The sequence below is a fragment of the Leucopleurus acutus genome (assembly GCF_964270905.1).
Source record: "Leucopleurus acutus genome assembly, chromosome: 3".
In the NCBI taxonomy this organism is placed as follows: Eukaryota; Metazoa; Chordata; class Mammalia; order Artiodactyla; family Delphinidae; genus Leucopleurus; species Leucopleurus acutus.
In genome coordinates this window covers 28294372-28308977 of record NC_139145.1, presented here as the reverse complement: position 1 = coordinate 28308977, position 14606 = coordinate 28294372, and the positions used below count along the sequence as shown (strand labels likewise).

At 43.3% G+C, this 14606-nt stretch overlaps 1 protein-coding gene across 1 annotated transcript in view; it reads left to right on the top strand.

Annotated features, from left to right (window-relative positions):
• The window catches only part of ATP6V0E1 (ATPase H+ transporting V0 subunit e1), a 34953-nt gene extending 22716 nt beyond the window's left edge, over positions 1 to 12237 (top strand). The window contains exons 3-4 of the mRNA XM_082835392.1: positions 3100 to 3229; positions 11746 to 12237. Of these exons, the coding sequence (XP_082691518.1) occupies positions 3100 to 3193 (94 nt within the window). The 3' untranslated portion in view covers positions 3194 to 3229; positions 11746 to 12237. The remainder of the gene's footprint in view (positions 1 to 3099; positions 3230 to 11745) is intronic.
• Positions 12238 to 14606: the final 2369 nt, after the last annotated feature.

Genomic DNA, 14606 nt, shown 5'->3' with positions numbered 1-14606 from the left:
AAGATGTTACCGTGCCATAGCTGCCTCGGTAGTTTGAATAAGCTCAGGTTAGTTATTAGGCTGGACTTCAGGTTGTGGAGACATGTGGAACAGTTTGGGCAAATATGAAGAGTACATTTAGTTCTGTTTTTTTGGACATGTGAAATAATAGATTCATTGGAATATGATCTCTTTCTCCACCCACTTCCATCAATTCAGAGTGGATTTTTTTTTTTTTTTCTCCTTCCAGTTCTCCCCACTGTTTATCAGCTTTAAAGAAAAATCTGAAGTCAGGCAGTAATCAGAAGGGCAGACGAAGAGCTCATCTGGTTAGAGGGGGGAATTTCCTCCAGGACATTTCAAATGAACTGACCTGGGCTGTTTCCCAAGGAATTTTCTTGAACTTCGGTTTGTTGTTGTTGTTTTAAGTAAGATGTTTCACTTGATTTGAAACATTAAAAATAGTACGTAAAATTAAATTCAAAAAAGTTTCCGAATACTGATCTGAGCAAGCAGAGTGGACTTCGTTCTTGCTTCTGGATATTTCTTCTTTACCTCAGGTACCAAAGGCTCATGATGGACTTCATCTATAGTTAGCAGATGGATTCTTTGTTTCCTTAACTCCCAGACAGTTTACATTTAGCTAAACTGATTGATGCTTTCTGAACTGTTGTCAGTTAAAATATTTCAGAAGGTAACTTTTGTACAGAAGGTAACTTTTGTAAGAACATTAGTCTGACCTGATTTTGGGTTCAGGAGCTGCTACCACCTAATTAGTGTTGTGACCACAGGCGAATCATTTCACCTCTCTCTGCCTCAATTTCCTTAACCATGTTGTGGGAGAATTAAAAGAAAGATCATTTGTGAAGTCTACCATCATTTTTTTTTTTTTAAAGCTCCCTGGGTGATTGTAATGTGAAGTCAGAATTCAGAAGCATCGCTATGCCACATCGTACAAAGTACTGGGAGATGGTGTTTTTATTCAGTATTAAACATTTTTGGTAACGAGAGGAGACAGAGACGAGGCTCTAACGTATTTTTTATTTAGCATTTCTAAGCACTGGCCAGTATTTCAGTCTGTCCTGAAAGGACGGACGACTGTTTGTACTGTCTGCTTCCATTGCCTGCTGGGATCGGGAAAGTCCTGGGTCTGTGTGGAATTTTCCATGACTCTCAGCTCTGCACCATTACTGTTCACTGCAGTCACAGCTCTTCAATGTGTCTGCCTGTGCTCCCCTCCTCTTTCTTTTTTTCAGGTAGATGTTAAACCTCAACTACAAGTATGGGTATTTTGTTTGCGTCAAATATTGTAGTTCTAAGGACAGATCAGAGAGTGTCTTATCTGAATTTTTTGTTTATAAAGTGAGTCAGCCTGAGGTAGCTGTCTTGGCTGGATGTCCTCAGGTGTCACGTTTCCTGTCACAGAACCACCTTCTGTTGGGCTGGGGTGGGGAGGGGCGGGTACATTGTTTCTGTAGGTGAAGCTGCTGTCGCTGCTAGATTCTCCAGCAGTCTGATCATTGGTGATCAGAATCAGCTTTTTGATTCTTTTATTGGAAGAGTTCTAAATATTACAGCAAATGGAAGAAAAGAGATCCAGCCAGACAATGGTTGCGTTTGGCTAGTTCCCCTCTTCTAGGGGAATTTAAAGTCCTAAAATTGTAGAAGGAGACTACAGGATAGCTGAGGCAGGATAGCTGCTTTCCCTTAGAAAGCAGTTCTCTGTATCCCATGCAGAGAGGACAGCGGTATCAGATTATGATGCTAAAATCCATCCTCCAAGATCAGTAGTGGATGGAGTCTGGGCCTGTTTACCAGACCCCCTCCCCCCAGACGAGAACAATTCTAATTTAAATAAAAACTCATGTATTTTGAATAGGAATTAAAGGCACTGTGTGTTCTGCTTCATTCTGTGCTCGCCTGAAGCGGTAACTTCTTCGAAAGGCCTTCCTGACCACCCCATCAAAGGAGTACTACCTCCATCATTCTCTATTCCTTCGCCTCACTTTATTTCCTTCCTGACATTACATTCCATAAGCTTTGTGAGGGCAGTAGCATTTCATTTTCTCCTTTGTATTGCTGGGGCCTGGAGCCTAGCAGGTGCTCATTAAATATTGTTTTAATAAAGTAAAACATGGAATGGTTTGAATAGCCAGCTGTTTATTTGCTGTCTTTTTGTTGAGCCGTACGAGTTCTTTATATATTTTGGATATTAGCCCCTTATCAGATATATGATTTGCAAATCTTTTACTGTCTTTCTTTTTGTTCTTTGCTTTGGTCTTTGTTCAGTGATTCTCAAAGTTCACTGAGTATATGAATTCCCATATCAGATACAAAACCATTTATTCAGAACTTTGTGAGCAGTAGAAGAAAACTTTAAAGACAGTTTTGGCTATGTACTGTTTTGCACTTCCGACCCTGAGGTAAATATGTAACACCATCATACTTCCTCCATAATCGGTCTGTGATACAGAGGAATACCTTGTTACTTAGATCTGAAGTAAGCAGGGGGAGTTAGATGCCCATTTGGTTCAGCTCCACTACTGCCCAAAAGATATGTAACACGTTTTAGTGGTGATGGTGATGGGAGAAGAGGTGCTCAAGTGATATAGTCTAATTGGGAGACAGTGGGCTGAAATTTAACCTTGGCTATACCAGTAAAACTGGATGTGTCATTTTGGTTGTGGGTCTTAGCATTTGGAGAATGGGTAAAGTAAAGTAAACTGATTTTTCCTGAGCCCAGAAGTTGTGATGATGATAAACTGAGATTAGGCAAAAACACTCTGAGGTGACGATATCATATGAATTCAGGAAATCTTGACTACTTGGAAAGGGAATTAAGAAAATGAGAGAAAAGACAGAGACATACTATGATGAAGCCTCACTGCTTTGTCAATAATGTATCAGATGAAGGGAGGGTTTGTTCTGTGAAGGCTTTTCTTACAAGACATGCTTCCATTAGCACAGTGTGCTTTATGAACTTTAAGTGTGTTGAAGGTTTGGTCTGAACAATAGATTTAAATTCTACTAAAGCACTTTTCTCATCCTAATTTAAAATGGTCCCGTTCCAACATGATTTCACCACTTTCTGTTGTCCTTCCTCCCCCATTATTTTTTTAGTTGGCTGATTGCAATTCTGGCCCAACTCAACCCTCTCTTTGGACCGCAGTTGAAAAATGAAACCATCTGGTACCTCAAGCATCATTGGCCTTGAGTAAGAAGACCTGCTCGCCAGTGCTCAGTCATTGAGGTGACTATGCCCTTGACCTTTCACATCAATGTTGTCAATCGGCCAGCTAGAGTTTGCCTGGACTTTTCCTCGTTTTAACACTTGGCAAGGGCAGACTCCTGAAAGCAAACACAATCTGAATTGCAGAAATAGATTTGGAACTTAGACCATTCACTTTTAGCAAAGAATTTATCCATAAGATTCTTTTAAATTGTATTCTTAGCCAGCCAGTTAAATAAATTATGTTTGCATGTGGTCTTTCGGGCACAGATCAGGAATGTGACTGTGTGTACTTGGTATTTGAGATTTAGCAGCTTTAAGTGGCTGACAGATTTTAGATGAAGGGCATCTGTGAATGCTTTGGACAGAGAGAGACAGATGCTTTTTGAAAATTGGTCTCAAAATTGCAAGTTTCATTTGCTTCTGAGGATCAGGGAAGTAAGGAGTGGTGTAGTGGAATGATTTATTCACTGGCCAAGAGTCAGAAAGAAAGCCTGTCATTTCATTTGTTCTTCAGTCTCCATTATTATGTTAACTGGAGGTTAGCGCTAAATGTTTGACTAGATTTCAGGTTCAGCTTTTTTGGCAAGGGTACTTAAGTGGTTCTGTGAACTTCATATTGCCTTATATGAGGAGAGACGTGATGTCTGGCTGTCTGGTCGTTAGAGATGCCAAGGTGATCAGTGGGTTCTGGTCCCTCCAGGTGTAAAGGTCTCTATCAACCTTTATCCAGTGATTGTATCCATTGATGATCTTAGCCTGAATGAAGCATTGCAGTAGAAATTGCAAAAGTGGTGATTTTCTAGTTTTTGTTATTACTTCCATATTTGATTAGGTGAAATATTTCTATAAAAAAATGAACTTTTCCTGGACTTCCCTGGTGGTGCAGTGGTTAAGAATCCTCCTGCCAATGCAAGGGACATGGGTTCCATCCCTGGTCCGGGAAGATCCCACATGCCAAAGAGCAGCTAAGCCCTTGCACCACAACTACTGAACCTGTGCTCTAGAGCCTGCGTGCCACAACTACTGAGCCTGTGTGCCGCAACTACTGAAGCCCACGTGCCTAGAGCCCGTGCTCTGCAACAAGAGAAGCCATCACGGTGAGAAACCCGCACACCACAATGAAGAGAAGCCCCTGCTCACCACAACTAGAGAAAGCCTGCACGTAGCAATGAAGACCCAACACAGCCATAAATAAATAAATAAATATGTTTTTAAAAATGAACTTTTCCTTATCAACTAGAGTTATTTACTAACCTTGAAATGTAGATCATATAAGAAAGGTGGGATACACACTTCATTTTTTTCTTTTAATTTTCTTTTCTTTCTTTTCTTTTTTTTTTTTTTGTGGTACGCGGCCCTCTCACTGTTGTGGCCTCTCCCGTTGCGGAGCACAGGCTCAGCGGCCATGGCTCACGGGCCCAGCCGCTCCGCGGCATGTGGGATCTTCCCTGACCGGGGCACGAACCCGTGTCCCCTGCATAAGCAGGCAGACTCTCAACCACTGCGCCACCAGGGAAGCCCTCTTTCTTTTTTACTTTATTTATTTTGGCTGTGTTGGATCTTTGTTGCTGCATGTGGGCTTTCTCTAGTTGCAGCGAGCAGGGGCTACTCTTCATTGCGGTGTGCGGGCTTCTCATTGCGGTGTCTTCTCTTGTTGCAGAGCATGGGCCCTAGAGCATGTGAGCTTCAGTAGTTGTGGCACATGGGCTCAGTAGTTGTGGTGCACGGGTTAGTTGCTCCGCGGCATGTGGGATCTTCCCAGACCAGGACTTGAACCCGTGTCCCCTGCATTGGCAGGTGGACTTTTAACTACTGTGCCACCAGGGAAGTCCCTCTTTTAGTTTTCAAAGTGAGTAACTTGGTGCCCAAGTTACTTCTGGGGTATTCAATGAGGTTTTCTTTTCTTTCCTTTTCAATTTTAATCAATTAAATGTTTATTATCCTTTTTATAAAGTTCAGTTGTTCTTTCTTTGGCCCTGTGGGCACCTGTCTAGACTGACTTCTATGTCCCTTTGATATTAGTCTTTGATAATTTTCTTTCTGGCAACATCAAGGTGTCCCAGACCTCTCTTGTATGTTTCTTGACTTGGAATCAGCTGTTCCTCTAATAACTTTCCCACTGAAAGGATTCCCTGGTTCACTAGTCAGTCCTCAAGCCCAGTTGGCCCTGTTTTTCTTTCAGTGGAAGTGGTATTTATAAACCATGATCTGATTGCTAGGTGCATTCATTTCTGTTGGGGTGTTGTTGCTTCTAAGGCTTTACAGTGGACAAAGCCAGGAAGTATGGATTTTTTAAAAGAAAAAAAAAATCACGGGTTCATGTCAGTATTTCTAATTCAGATTTAACATTACAGGATTTTTATTTGACTTCTTCAGTTTTATACTTGAATATCATTCACATATGCTGAAAATCTTGGCTCCTAAAGGCAGTAACTTAATTACTTAATTTGATTATCATAATATATATAAAATAGTTTCAAAATTATCCCAATGTAACTACTAACTATAAGGTTATTGAATGCAGTTTAGGATTTCTTTGCTGCTTTATTTGTTCTTAGAACAAATAAAGAACAACATGCTGTTTTCTGTGGTTACTTGAAATTATTTCCTCTGGTGGTTATCAATTTGTTATACAGTTAGGTTAAGATGATTTATTTTGTGTTCAATTTACAGTAATTTTTTCTGTTTTTTGGCTACATTTTTTGGAATATGTAAAACATTTCCAGAGTCAAAATTTTAAGTAAGCTATATTCATAGAAGTCCATATCCTTCCAGTGTTTCATTGTGCAGAGATAAGCAAATACATAGTGTGTGTGTGTGTGTGTGTGTGTGTGTGTGTGTGTATCCATCCTTCCCTGACACACACAGCTGTTACAGAAGAAATATCATATTACATATGCTATTCTGTACCTTGCTCTTTTTCACTGAACAATATACCCTATCAGTGTATAGAGATCTTCCTTAATTCTTTTTATAGCCATTGATATCCTTTTGCATTATTTCCAGTCTTTTGTTATTATTGATAAAGCCACAGTGCCATCCTGTGCGTATGACATTTTGTATTTTTACCAGTTTTCTTTAGATTAGAGTCCTTGAAAATAGAATCTCTGTGTTAAAGGTATAAATACTTTTTCAAGGTATTACTACATGCCCTTCTATAGGGATTGTACCATTTTTGCATTTCTACCAACAATGTATGTGAATTTCTGTTTCCTCACAGCCTGGATTTTTGCCAGCCTGATAGGTAGGCAGCCATTTTTTTCCCTTAGAGTTCTGTCTGCCTAAAGGGGTTTTGATTCCCTTTTATATAGATTTTTTAAAAAAAATCTGATTTTTATATATATATAAAACCTCCCCGCCCCCCCTTTTTCCCCATCAAGTTCTGTTTTATGTCCTTTCTCTTAACTATAGTGAATGTTAGGTGGTGGTATTGATTGGGGTTTAAAGCTGAGAACCTCAGGCCTCTCAGAGTGAGATCTTTATTCTAGCATTGCCTTTCACTTACCTTCTCTGAGCCTCATTTCCATCTCTCACCATAAGTAAATGGGGCCCACAGTGAATAATAACACTGTGTGTGTGGATCTGGTGTCATTTGCCCATTCTTTTCAGTTTCATGTGTCTGTAACCTGAATGATGAATTCCTAATGTTTGCACTCTGGTCCACAGCACAAACTAGGACTGCTTGAAACCCTTATGTTAACGGTTGTTCCTTTAAAAGCAGAATGGCAGGAAATAGAGCACAGCCAGGCAGCCCTAGTTATGAACATCATGTCACATTGATTCCATGTTTGAGGCAGTGATTGTGGTAGTACTGTACCTCTAGTCCTATGGAGTTATCACATCAGGAGATCTAATCTAATCTAATCCTAACATTGGAGCAAACAGAACTCTCTTTTTTTTAAAAAAAAAAAAATTATTTATTTATTTTTGGCTGTGTAGGGTCTTCGTTGCTGTGTGTGGGCTTTTCTCTAGTTGTGGCGAGTGGGGGCTACTCTTCATTGTGGTGCACGGGCTTCTCATTGCAGTGGCTTCTCTTGTTGCGGAGCACGGGCTCTAGGCGTGCGGGCTTCAGTAGTTGTGGCTTGCGGGCTCTAGAGCGCAGGCTCAGTAGTTGTGGCACATGGGCTTAGTTGCTCCACGGCATGTGGTATCTTCCCGGACCAGGGCTCGAACCCATGTCCCCTGCATTGGCAGGTGGATTCTTAACCACTGCACCACCAGGGAAGCCCATAAACAGAACTCTTAAGACAGGACTTCACTTTTCTTGGTGGTAAAATTCAAAGAATGAGCTAAATTCCCTTTAGAACCTTGAACTTTTATACAACTGTGGGATGATAAAGGAGTGCAGAAACCAGATTTAGGCCTGTCCTCAGCTGGTAAGGAAAAGTGTTCAATTCTGTATGTGATTCTTTAAGAGGCCAGATTTGGAAAGTAGGAGATGTAAGCCAGGCATGGTATTCAGCAGAGAAAAATGAGGAGCAGTCATGAAAGCTTTCAAATAATAATTCTATACAGATGAAATTGAATTGATCCTGAACAACACGGTTAAACAGCAAGCCGGTCCTTTGCTACTCTAAACACTTTAATTGCCATGATTTTCTTTCATATGTTAATAGGCTGAGTTATAGCACATTATGTTTATTGGCTGGAAATCTTACCCAATACTTCAAAGAACTATGTTCACGCCATCTCTGCCCCCTGCCAACCTTGGCTGCCTCTAGAGCCTCGATTCCTGAGATGCGTATGGAACTATCACATCAAGTTTGCTGTTTTTCCGATGTCCCATTTTCCTGCAGCTTTGGGGGTGTGATGCTTGTATGGAATCTCCTTGGAATGGCTTCAGACCAGTGTTCTGTAAGTTAGTTGGTAAACCGCATCATGGTGATATGTTTAGATAAGCCTATATGGTTTACCGCAGTCCTAAAAGGGCAGGCATTCTATTTTATTACAAAGTCTGGAGCGGAGAGGAATAGACTATTGGTAATTAGGCCTCTGCCCTGAGGAAGCTGTTTTTCTATGCATTCCAAAAATATTTGAGTGTCACGAGGTACATAGTACTGAGTGGGGATTTCAGAGGAGGCTGTGGACTCTGAAGGGGTTTGTGATCTGTTGAGAGGTTGGAACTAAGCCATACTTGTGAAAAGTTAAAACAGTGCAAGGTGTTTTATGGTTAAAAAGCCTGTCACAGTTTTCCCTGTCACCTAGAACCCATTCGATCGCTTCTTTCTCCTCTTCCTTGAATCCAGTTGAGCCACTTATGTCACTTGTGTCTGCCTGTCTACTCTGTTCCTCTGTCAGGGACCCTACTATCTGACCCAGTCACTGCGGCTCTGAATTACTGCAGTGGCTCCTCATCACGTCTGCCTGCCTCTACACTCAAGGTATCTACAAACCACCACCCTGTTTATCTTCCTGACATAGCACTTCCTGAAACACATCCTGCTTGCCCCAGAAACTTTGAGTAGCTCTCCATGGGCTACAGCAGGGCTTTTTCTTAAACCCAAGGTCCCTGATTTTAATGGGTACGTGCCGCTTGGAATGCTGTATGTATCGTGTTGTCAGCACAGCTTGTCAGGGTCACCAAAGGTCCCATGAGCCACAAAAGATAAGCATGACTAGTCTGCAGATTCTGTCCCGCTTTCTAACTTGGTGGTCAAGGCCTGCCTAGTTTGCCTTCCAACCACCTTCGCCGCTTTCTGCACAACTTTCCTCCGTGACCTACTGGTTCCAGCCATGCCATTTTCATGCTCTTGACCTAATTAGCTTTACTTAGCTTTTCCTGCCTCATTACCCTACCACAGTCATTAATGTAGAAGGCCGGTTAGTAAACACATTATTCAGCGAACATTCTGGTTTCTTGTCTCCAGTCGCCCATTCTCAATTCTTTCTGATGTTTTCTCTGAGTGTCCAGCTTGCAAATCCTTGCACTTCCTTTCCTGGCCACTTGGCTTCCCAGAGATCTCTTCTCTCCTAAATGTATTTAGCTCTGCTGTTTTTGCCTTGAATTGTGAAGCACTCAGGCCTTTATAGGTTGCTTAAATACCTCTTGTAGTTAATCTCCTACAATAAATACATACCTTACCATGAGAGTAAAGAAGGAATTATTTTGCAAAGTTATCTGAAACGAAAAAATAAAGATAAAAATGAGACCTCTTCTTTTTTGTTTAAAAATATATATATATTCACTCATCATCCTTCCCTGAAACAGATTTCTTGATTCTAGCCTTAATATTTTTATCTTTGTTTTTTTTTTTTTTGCGGTACGCAGGCCCCTCACTGCCGTGGCCTCTCCTGTTGCGGAGCACAGGCTCCGGAGGCGCAGGCTCAGCGGCCATGGCTCCCGGGCCCAGCCGCTACACGGCATGCGGGATCCTCCTGGACCGGGGCACGAACCCTTGTCCCCTGCATCGGCAGGCGGACTCTCAACCACTGCGCCACCAGTGAAGCCCTAGCCTTAATATTTTTATGTTGTCTTCATTCTCAGTTTTATCTGAAAGTAGCTTTGTGATTCCTTTATTTTACAAAATGAGAGCATGGACTCTTTGGTTGAGTTCCCCACCTCCACCCCAGAATGGCTATTCATATCAGAGAGATGATTAGAATATGTGCTTCTTTAATTCACTCCAGAATCAAACCACAAGTCTTCGAGCATAATGCTCGTTCACATTAATCTTAAACTGGTATCACTGAGCTTGAGGGAAAATTATTCCCTCTTTCGGTGTGGTTTTTCAAAAGTGAAGACCTGTTTTCCCCTTCTGTGATTGTTCATTCATCCAGAAAGGCCTAAACAGTGAGGAAGTCTGACCATATGCTCTTTTTTTAAAATGTTTGGCTGCGTTGGGTCTTCGTTGCTGCGCGCAGGCTTTCTCTAGTGGCGACTAGCAGGGGCTACTCTTCAATGCAGTTTGCAGGCTTCTCATTGCGGTAGCCTCTCTTGTTGTGGAGCGTGGGCTCTAGGTGCACAGGCTTCAGTTGCAGCAGGTGGGCTCAGTAGTTGCGGCATGCGGGCCCTAGAGTGAGCAGGCTTCAGTAGTTGTGGCGTGCGGGCTCTAGAGTGCAGGCTAAGTAGTTGTGGCGCATGGGCTTCGTTGCTCCGTGACTTGTGGGATCTTCCTGGACCAGGGCTCAAACCTGTGTCCCTTGCATTAGCAGGCGGATTCTTAACACACTGCGCCACCAGGCAAATCCCCTGACCGTATGCTCTTCATAGGAACTTCACACACAAAACATTTGGATTCACTGCTTCACATATTCTCAAGTAAATTAATAATCTGCCTGGAACTCAGGTCTATGCAGAGGGCTGTTCTGCTGGCCTAAGGAAGAGAAGAGAAAATGATCATGAGATTAATGGAAAGGTTTCATGAAGCCATGGAAGAAACCGGTAGCTCTGGTCATTGCCCCTACCTAGCCTGCTACGGTTATTTTCCTTAGTACGTGGTAAAAATGGTCCTCTAATTACATCTTCAGTTGACTGTTTGCACTGTCCTGCCCTAGTGGGTCCCCAGCAGTCCGGTGCTTTCCACCATGGAGGGCGGCTGGCCTGCCCAGCTTGCTCCAGTAAGATTTACCAGCAGTCTCATGTCTGCTTCTGGGCACCTTGGCCCCGGAGCCTTGGGAAACCCGCCATTTAATCTCCCGGCACTGGGGATTCTCCAGGGTGCGTGCCCACTGGCTTGGGAAATCGCAAGGGCCCGTGTGGTCTCCCTGTGGGCTTTGTGACCTCCAGCCTTCCAGACCTGCCTGCTGCAGCCGTGCCTCATCCCCACTTAACTAGCCCCTCACTCCGCCTGCCCCTCCCTCAACACCCTAGGCAAATGGTGGGCCACAACCAGCTTGTTTTCTTATCCACTAACTCGAGGCTTGTGTGGAAATCACCTCTTAAAGACACTATTTAACTTTTATTTTCTCTTTATTTTTTCTCTTTAACTTCAAAAGTAGCACATATGGCTTTATTTATCAAGACATTATACAGTAAGCTTTTGCGTGAAGGAGTTATGCGACCACTGTTAGCAGTCTGATGTGTGAAGATACCTATTTTAAATGTTTGCCAGCTCTGCAAAGGTGGTGTTGCAGCTTTAAGCTTCTAGAAGAAGAAATTCTCATTTGTCACCTACACTTGGGGTGGCAGGAACGGTGAGCCATCGAGTAGCAAGGAGCCTGCTCTTTAGGAGTCTGACGCAGGGACCAGCTTGCCTATCTGTGGGAGCGGAAGTGCAAATACAGATTCTTGAAGCCCAAGGGAACTTGTCAGGTCCCAGTGCAACGGGTCTTAGTCAGCTCCACTCTTCCTGCTTTCTATGATACCGTCAAACCGGGACTTGGGATCCTCAGTTTAGCATTGTCCTTGGTAACTGGACTTATTGTCACAGCCCTGCAAAACCTGCCCCAACTTGCACATTAACTGAGCCCACTTTTCATTTAGGGGGCATCTGTGTATTTAAAATTATTGGCTTGGTTGACTTTCTTGGTGTTACCCTTTTGCCCTCCTGAGGTTGATGGAAAGGCCCAGTTACTGGAACGGTTTTGTTTTGCAGGTCACGAAGAGAACTCCTTTAGATGCAAAATCACCTCCATACCCAGACCACCTTCCTTGACTCGCCCACTTTGGCTGTCAGCTGCCTTAAACGTTCCCATCACATTTGAATATCTTATTCTACAATGCAGTATTTTTTCCTGTCACCTTTTTTACACTTTGATGAATGATGTGCCTATTGAATCTAAACTGTGCTGCCTCTATAAAATGTTTATGTACTGTTTGGAGATAGAAAGTGCTGTTCTTTTGAGAAATAACATTACTCTCTCCTTGGAAACTGTGGATCTGAAGATGGCTCCTGCCTGCTCACAACGTGAGAATCAGTGAAGTGTTTAAAAACTGTTACATGACAGTAAGACTCCAGTGGGGCAGTCAGTAGGAGAACATGTTCAGAGGGAAAAATCTGTCCCACCAGAATTATACCAAAGTATATTTTCAGGATGAATTTCTTATTTCTGCCCTCCTTTGGAATAAATTATTTTTCTGCTCTCTATGGAAATCTGGTTTTGGTGTTTGTTAAGCTCATTTCTGTAAGCTCTTCTGTCTCTGGATGATGCCTTTTTGAAAAATGATTTTGTAGTCCAAACGTAGCTTGGATGGATTAACCTGGCTGTGTAGTTTGAGATACCTGAGGAGTCTGGTAAGTACTGTTGTTAATCATCCAGTAAACACCTGAGTGCTTGTTGTAGCCACTGGAGGAATCAAAGATGTGGAAATTGGGTTCCTGTAAATTCAAGAGCTGGAATGCTATTTGGGGAGGTATATAATTCAAGGCCCCGTTTGACCATTGTCCATAAACACGTGGTCATGATGCTAAGCAGGTAGAGGGGCGGTGCCAGCCACAGGGACAAGCAGGAACCAGCAGTTCCTTGTACCACCTCACTGTCAGAAATAGGACTGAAAAATCAAGTGGTTAAAAAGCCTGGGACGGGAACAATAATTCTGTGTTTCGGTAGCAGGCATCTCAATAATTCACTAACTTGGGGACTTTATTAGTTTTAAGAAATTTAAAATGAAAATGGATCTAAATTTTCACCAGCTCATGGCTCTTTGACAGCCAGCCAAGAATGGGTTTCCTGTTTTGCAGTTTGTACTTTTCTATTCCTCCCAAACTATCTGAACTCATTGCTTTGCTATTCTTATGACCAAAGAGAGTTTCAAGTTGACATGACTCTCCTGCTTTCATTTCTTTCTTTTCCTTCATTTTGAACTTAAAGTTTTTCCTGAGAGGCAGCTCTGTACTTTACATTTCCAGCAAACAGGGCTCTTCAGCTAATTTCATGGAATCCAGAAAACACTGAAGATTTGATGTTGAGGGACCATAGTGATACATGCTAACCCCATCATTTTACAGATGAGGAATCTCAGCCCAGACAGGGAGAGTTACTTTCCCAGTTTAACATAGCTGGTCAGAGGCAGATGGGGGAGTAGGATCCGTGTTTTCTAATTTCTGCTCTAGAGCACTTCTTCCTTGTACCCTGCCTCTCTCAGAGTTCCACTGGCCAGGAGCCAGCTCTGGGGCTTGGGTGGGAGGGAAGAATTATGCCTTTGTGGATGATCAAGCTGTCTCTCATCGGAGCAACTTACTTGATCCTTAATCGTTATTTGTCATCTAAGAAACCAATGCTGGTGGTTACTGTGGGTACATGAAAGGATGCCACAGTCTTTGAGTCCCCCGCGGTCGGGGGAGCGTGACTTGAGTGCAGCTGTGTACCCAGATTCTTCAAGTCAGGCCCTACTGCCCATCATCACTGGCGGTCAGTCTGAAACCGTTCCAACTCCCACCCTGGACTGCTTCCCAGCAGGCCACCATGGGTTTGAAGCTGAGCCTCATGTCGTCCCTAGTGTGGTGCTTCCCTTGAGTGTTGCTTTTGCCTGTCCCGAGTTCAGCACGGCATGAGCTGATAGGGAGCCTACATGGGTTCAGCACAGCAGACCTCGGCTGTGGCATGCTTGCAGCAGTGATGGAGGGCAGCTCTTGGGGGGCCCTTCTCATTCACGATCGTGGTTTGACACATTTCTGATTTAATGGCATGGTTGAAGGCAGAGGTCACAACCCTGGCTGATCCAGGTCCCTGAGTTCTGCCTTAGTCTGTCACTTCGTACGGATCCATTTTCGTACTTCTTGTTCGCTGTAAGACATTAGGGGGTAAACTGGATTACATTGCTTTTTGCACTTGGGCTTGCTTGCCATTTGGTGGGTCTTACAGACGGGTAGGGAAGATGTATGTGTTGGCTGCACTAACAGCAGTGGGAGACACAGGGACATGAGCACTGAAGGGCCTGGTGATGTGCCAGGGAGGTTTTGAAAATCCTGCTCAGTAAACTTTCTAGGGAGATAAAAGGCCCTAATAAGGCAGCAGCTCAGGCCTGAATCTAGAGGGTTTTCTCCAAACCCTACTAGGACTCACTCCTAATGAGGCCTCAGTATAAAGCCTGTGAAGAAGAAAGGAGCTCATTTCCTAGCCAGACTGGAGATCAAAGGCCACCCCCCACCCTCCCACCCCTCCCTGCCCAAAGACTGATTGCAAGCTCCTAACAGCCAGGTAAACTCAGATATATGTTTTCTCCTCACCTCCTCCCTAATAATTGAACCATTTTGTTAAAATGACCCAGCATCTGAGATGGATGCCTGTGAATCCTATTTCCTTTGACAGTGCCCTTGCTCTAGTGCTTGTCAGGGCCCAGATTGGAAGATGCACCATCCAGCGCTTTAAAAGGATACTGGAAGTGTTCCTCTCCTCCAAAGTCCCGGTGAACATGGTGTGGCCTGGGGATGATCATCAGACTAGGAGAAGCCCTAGCTTTGCAGTTATTCCATCACTTGCTAGTTATGTGACTTGGGTAAAATCATTTAATATC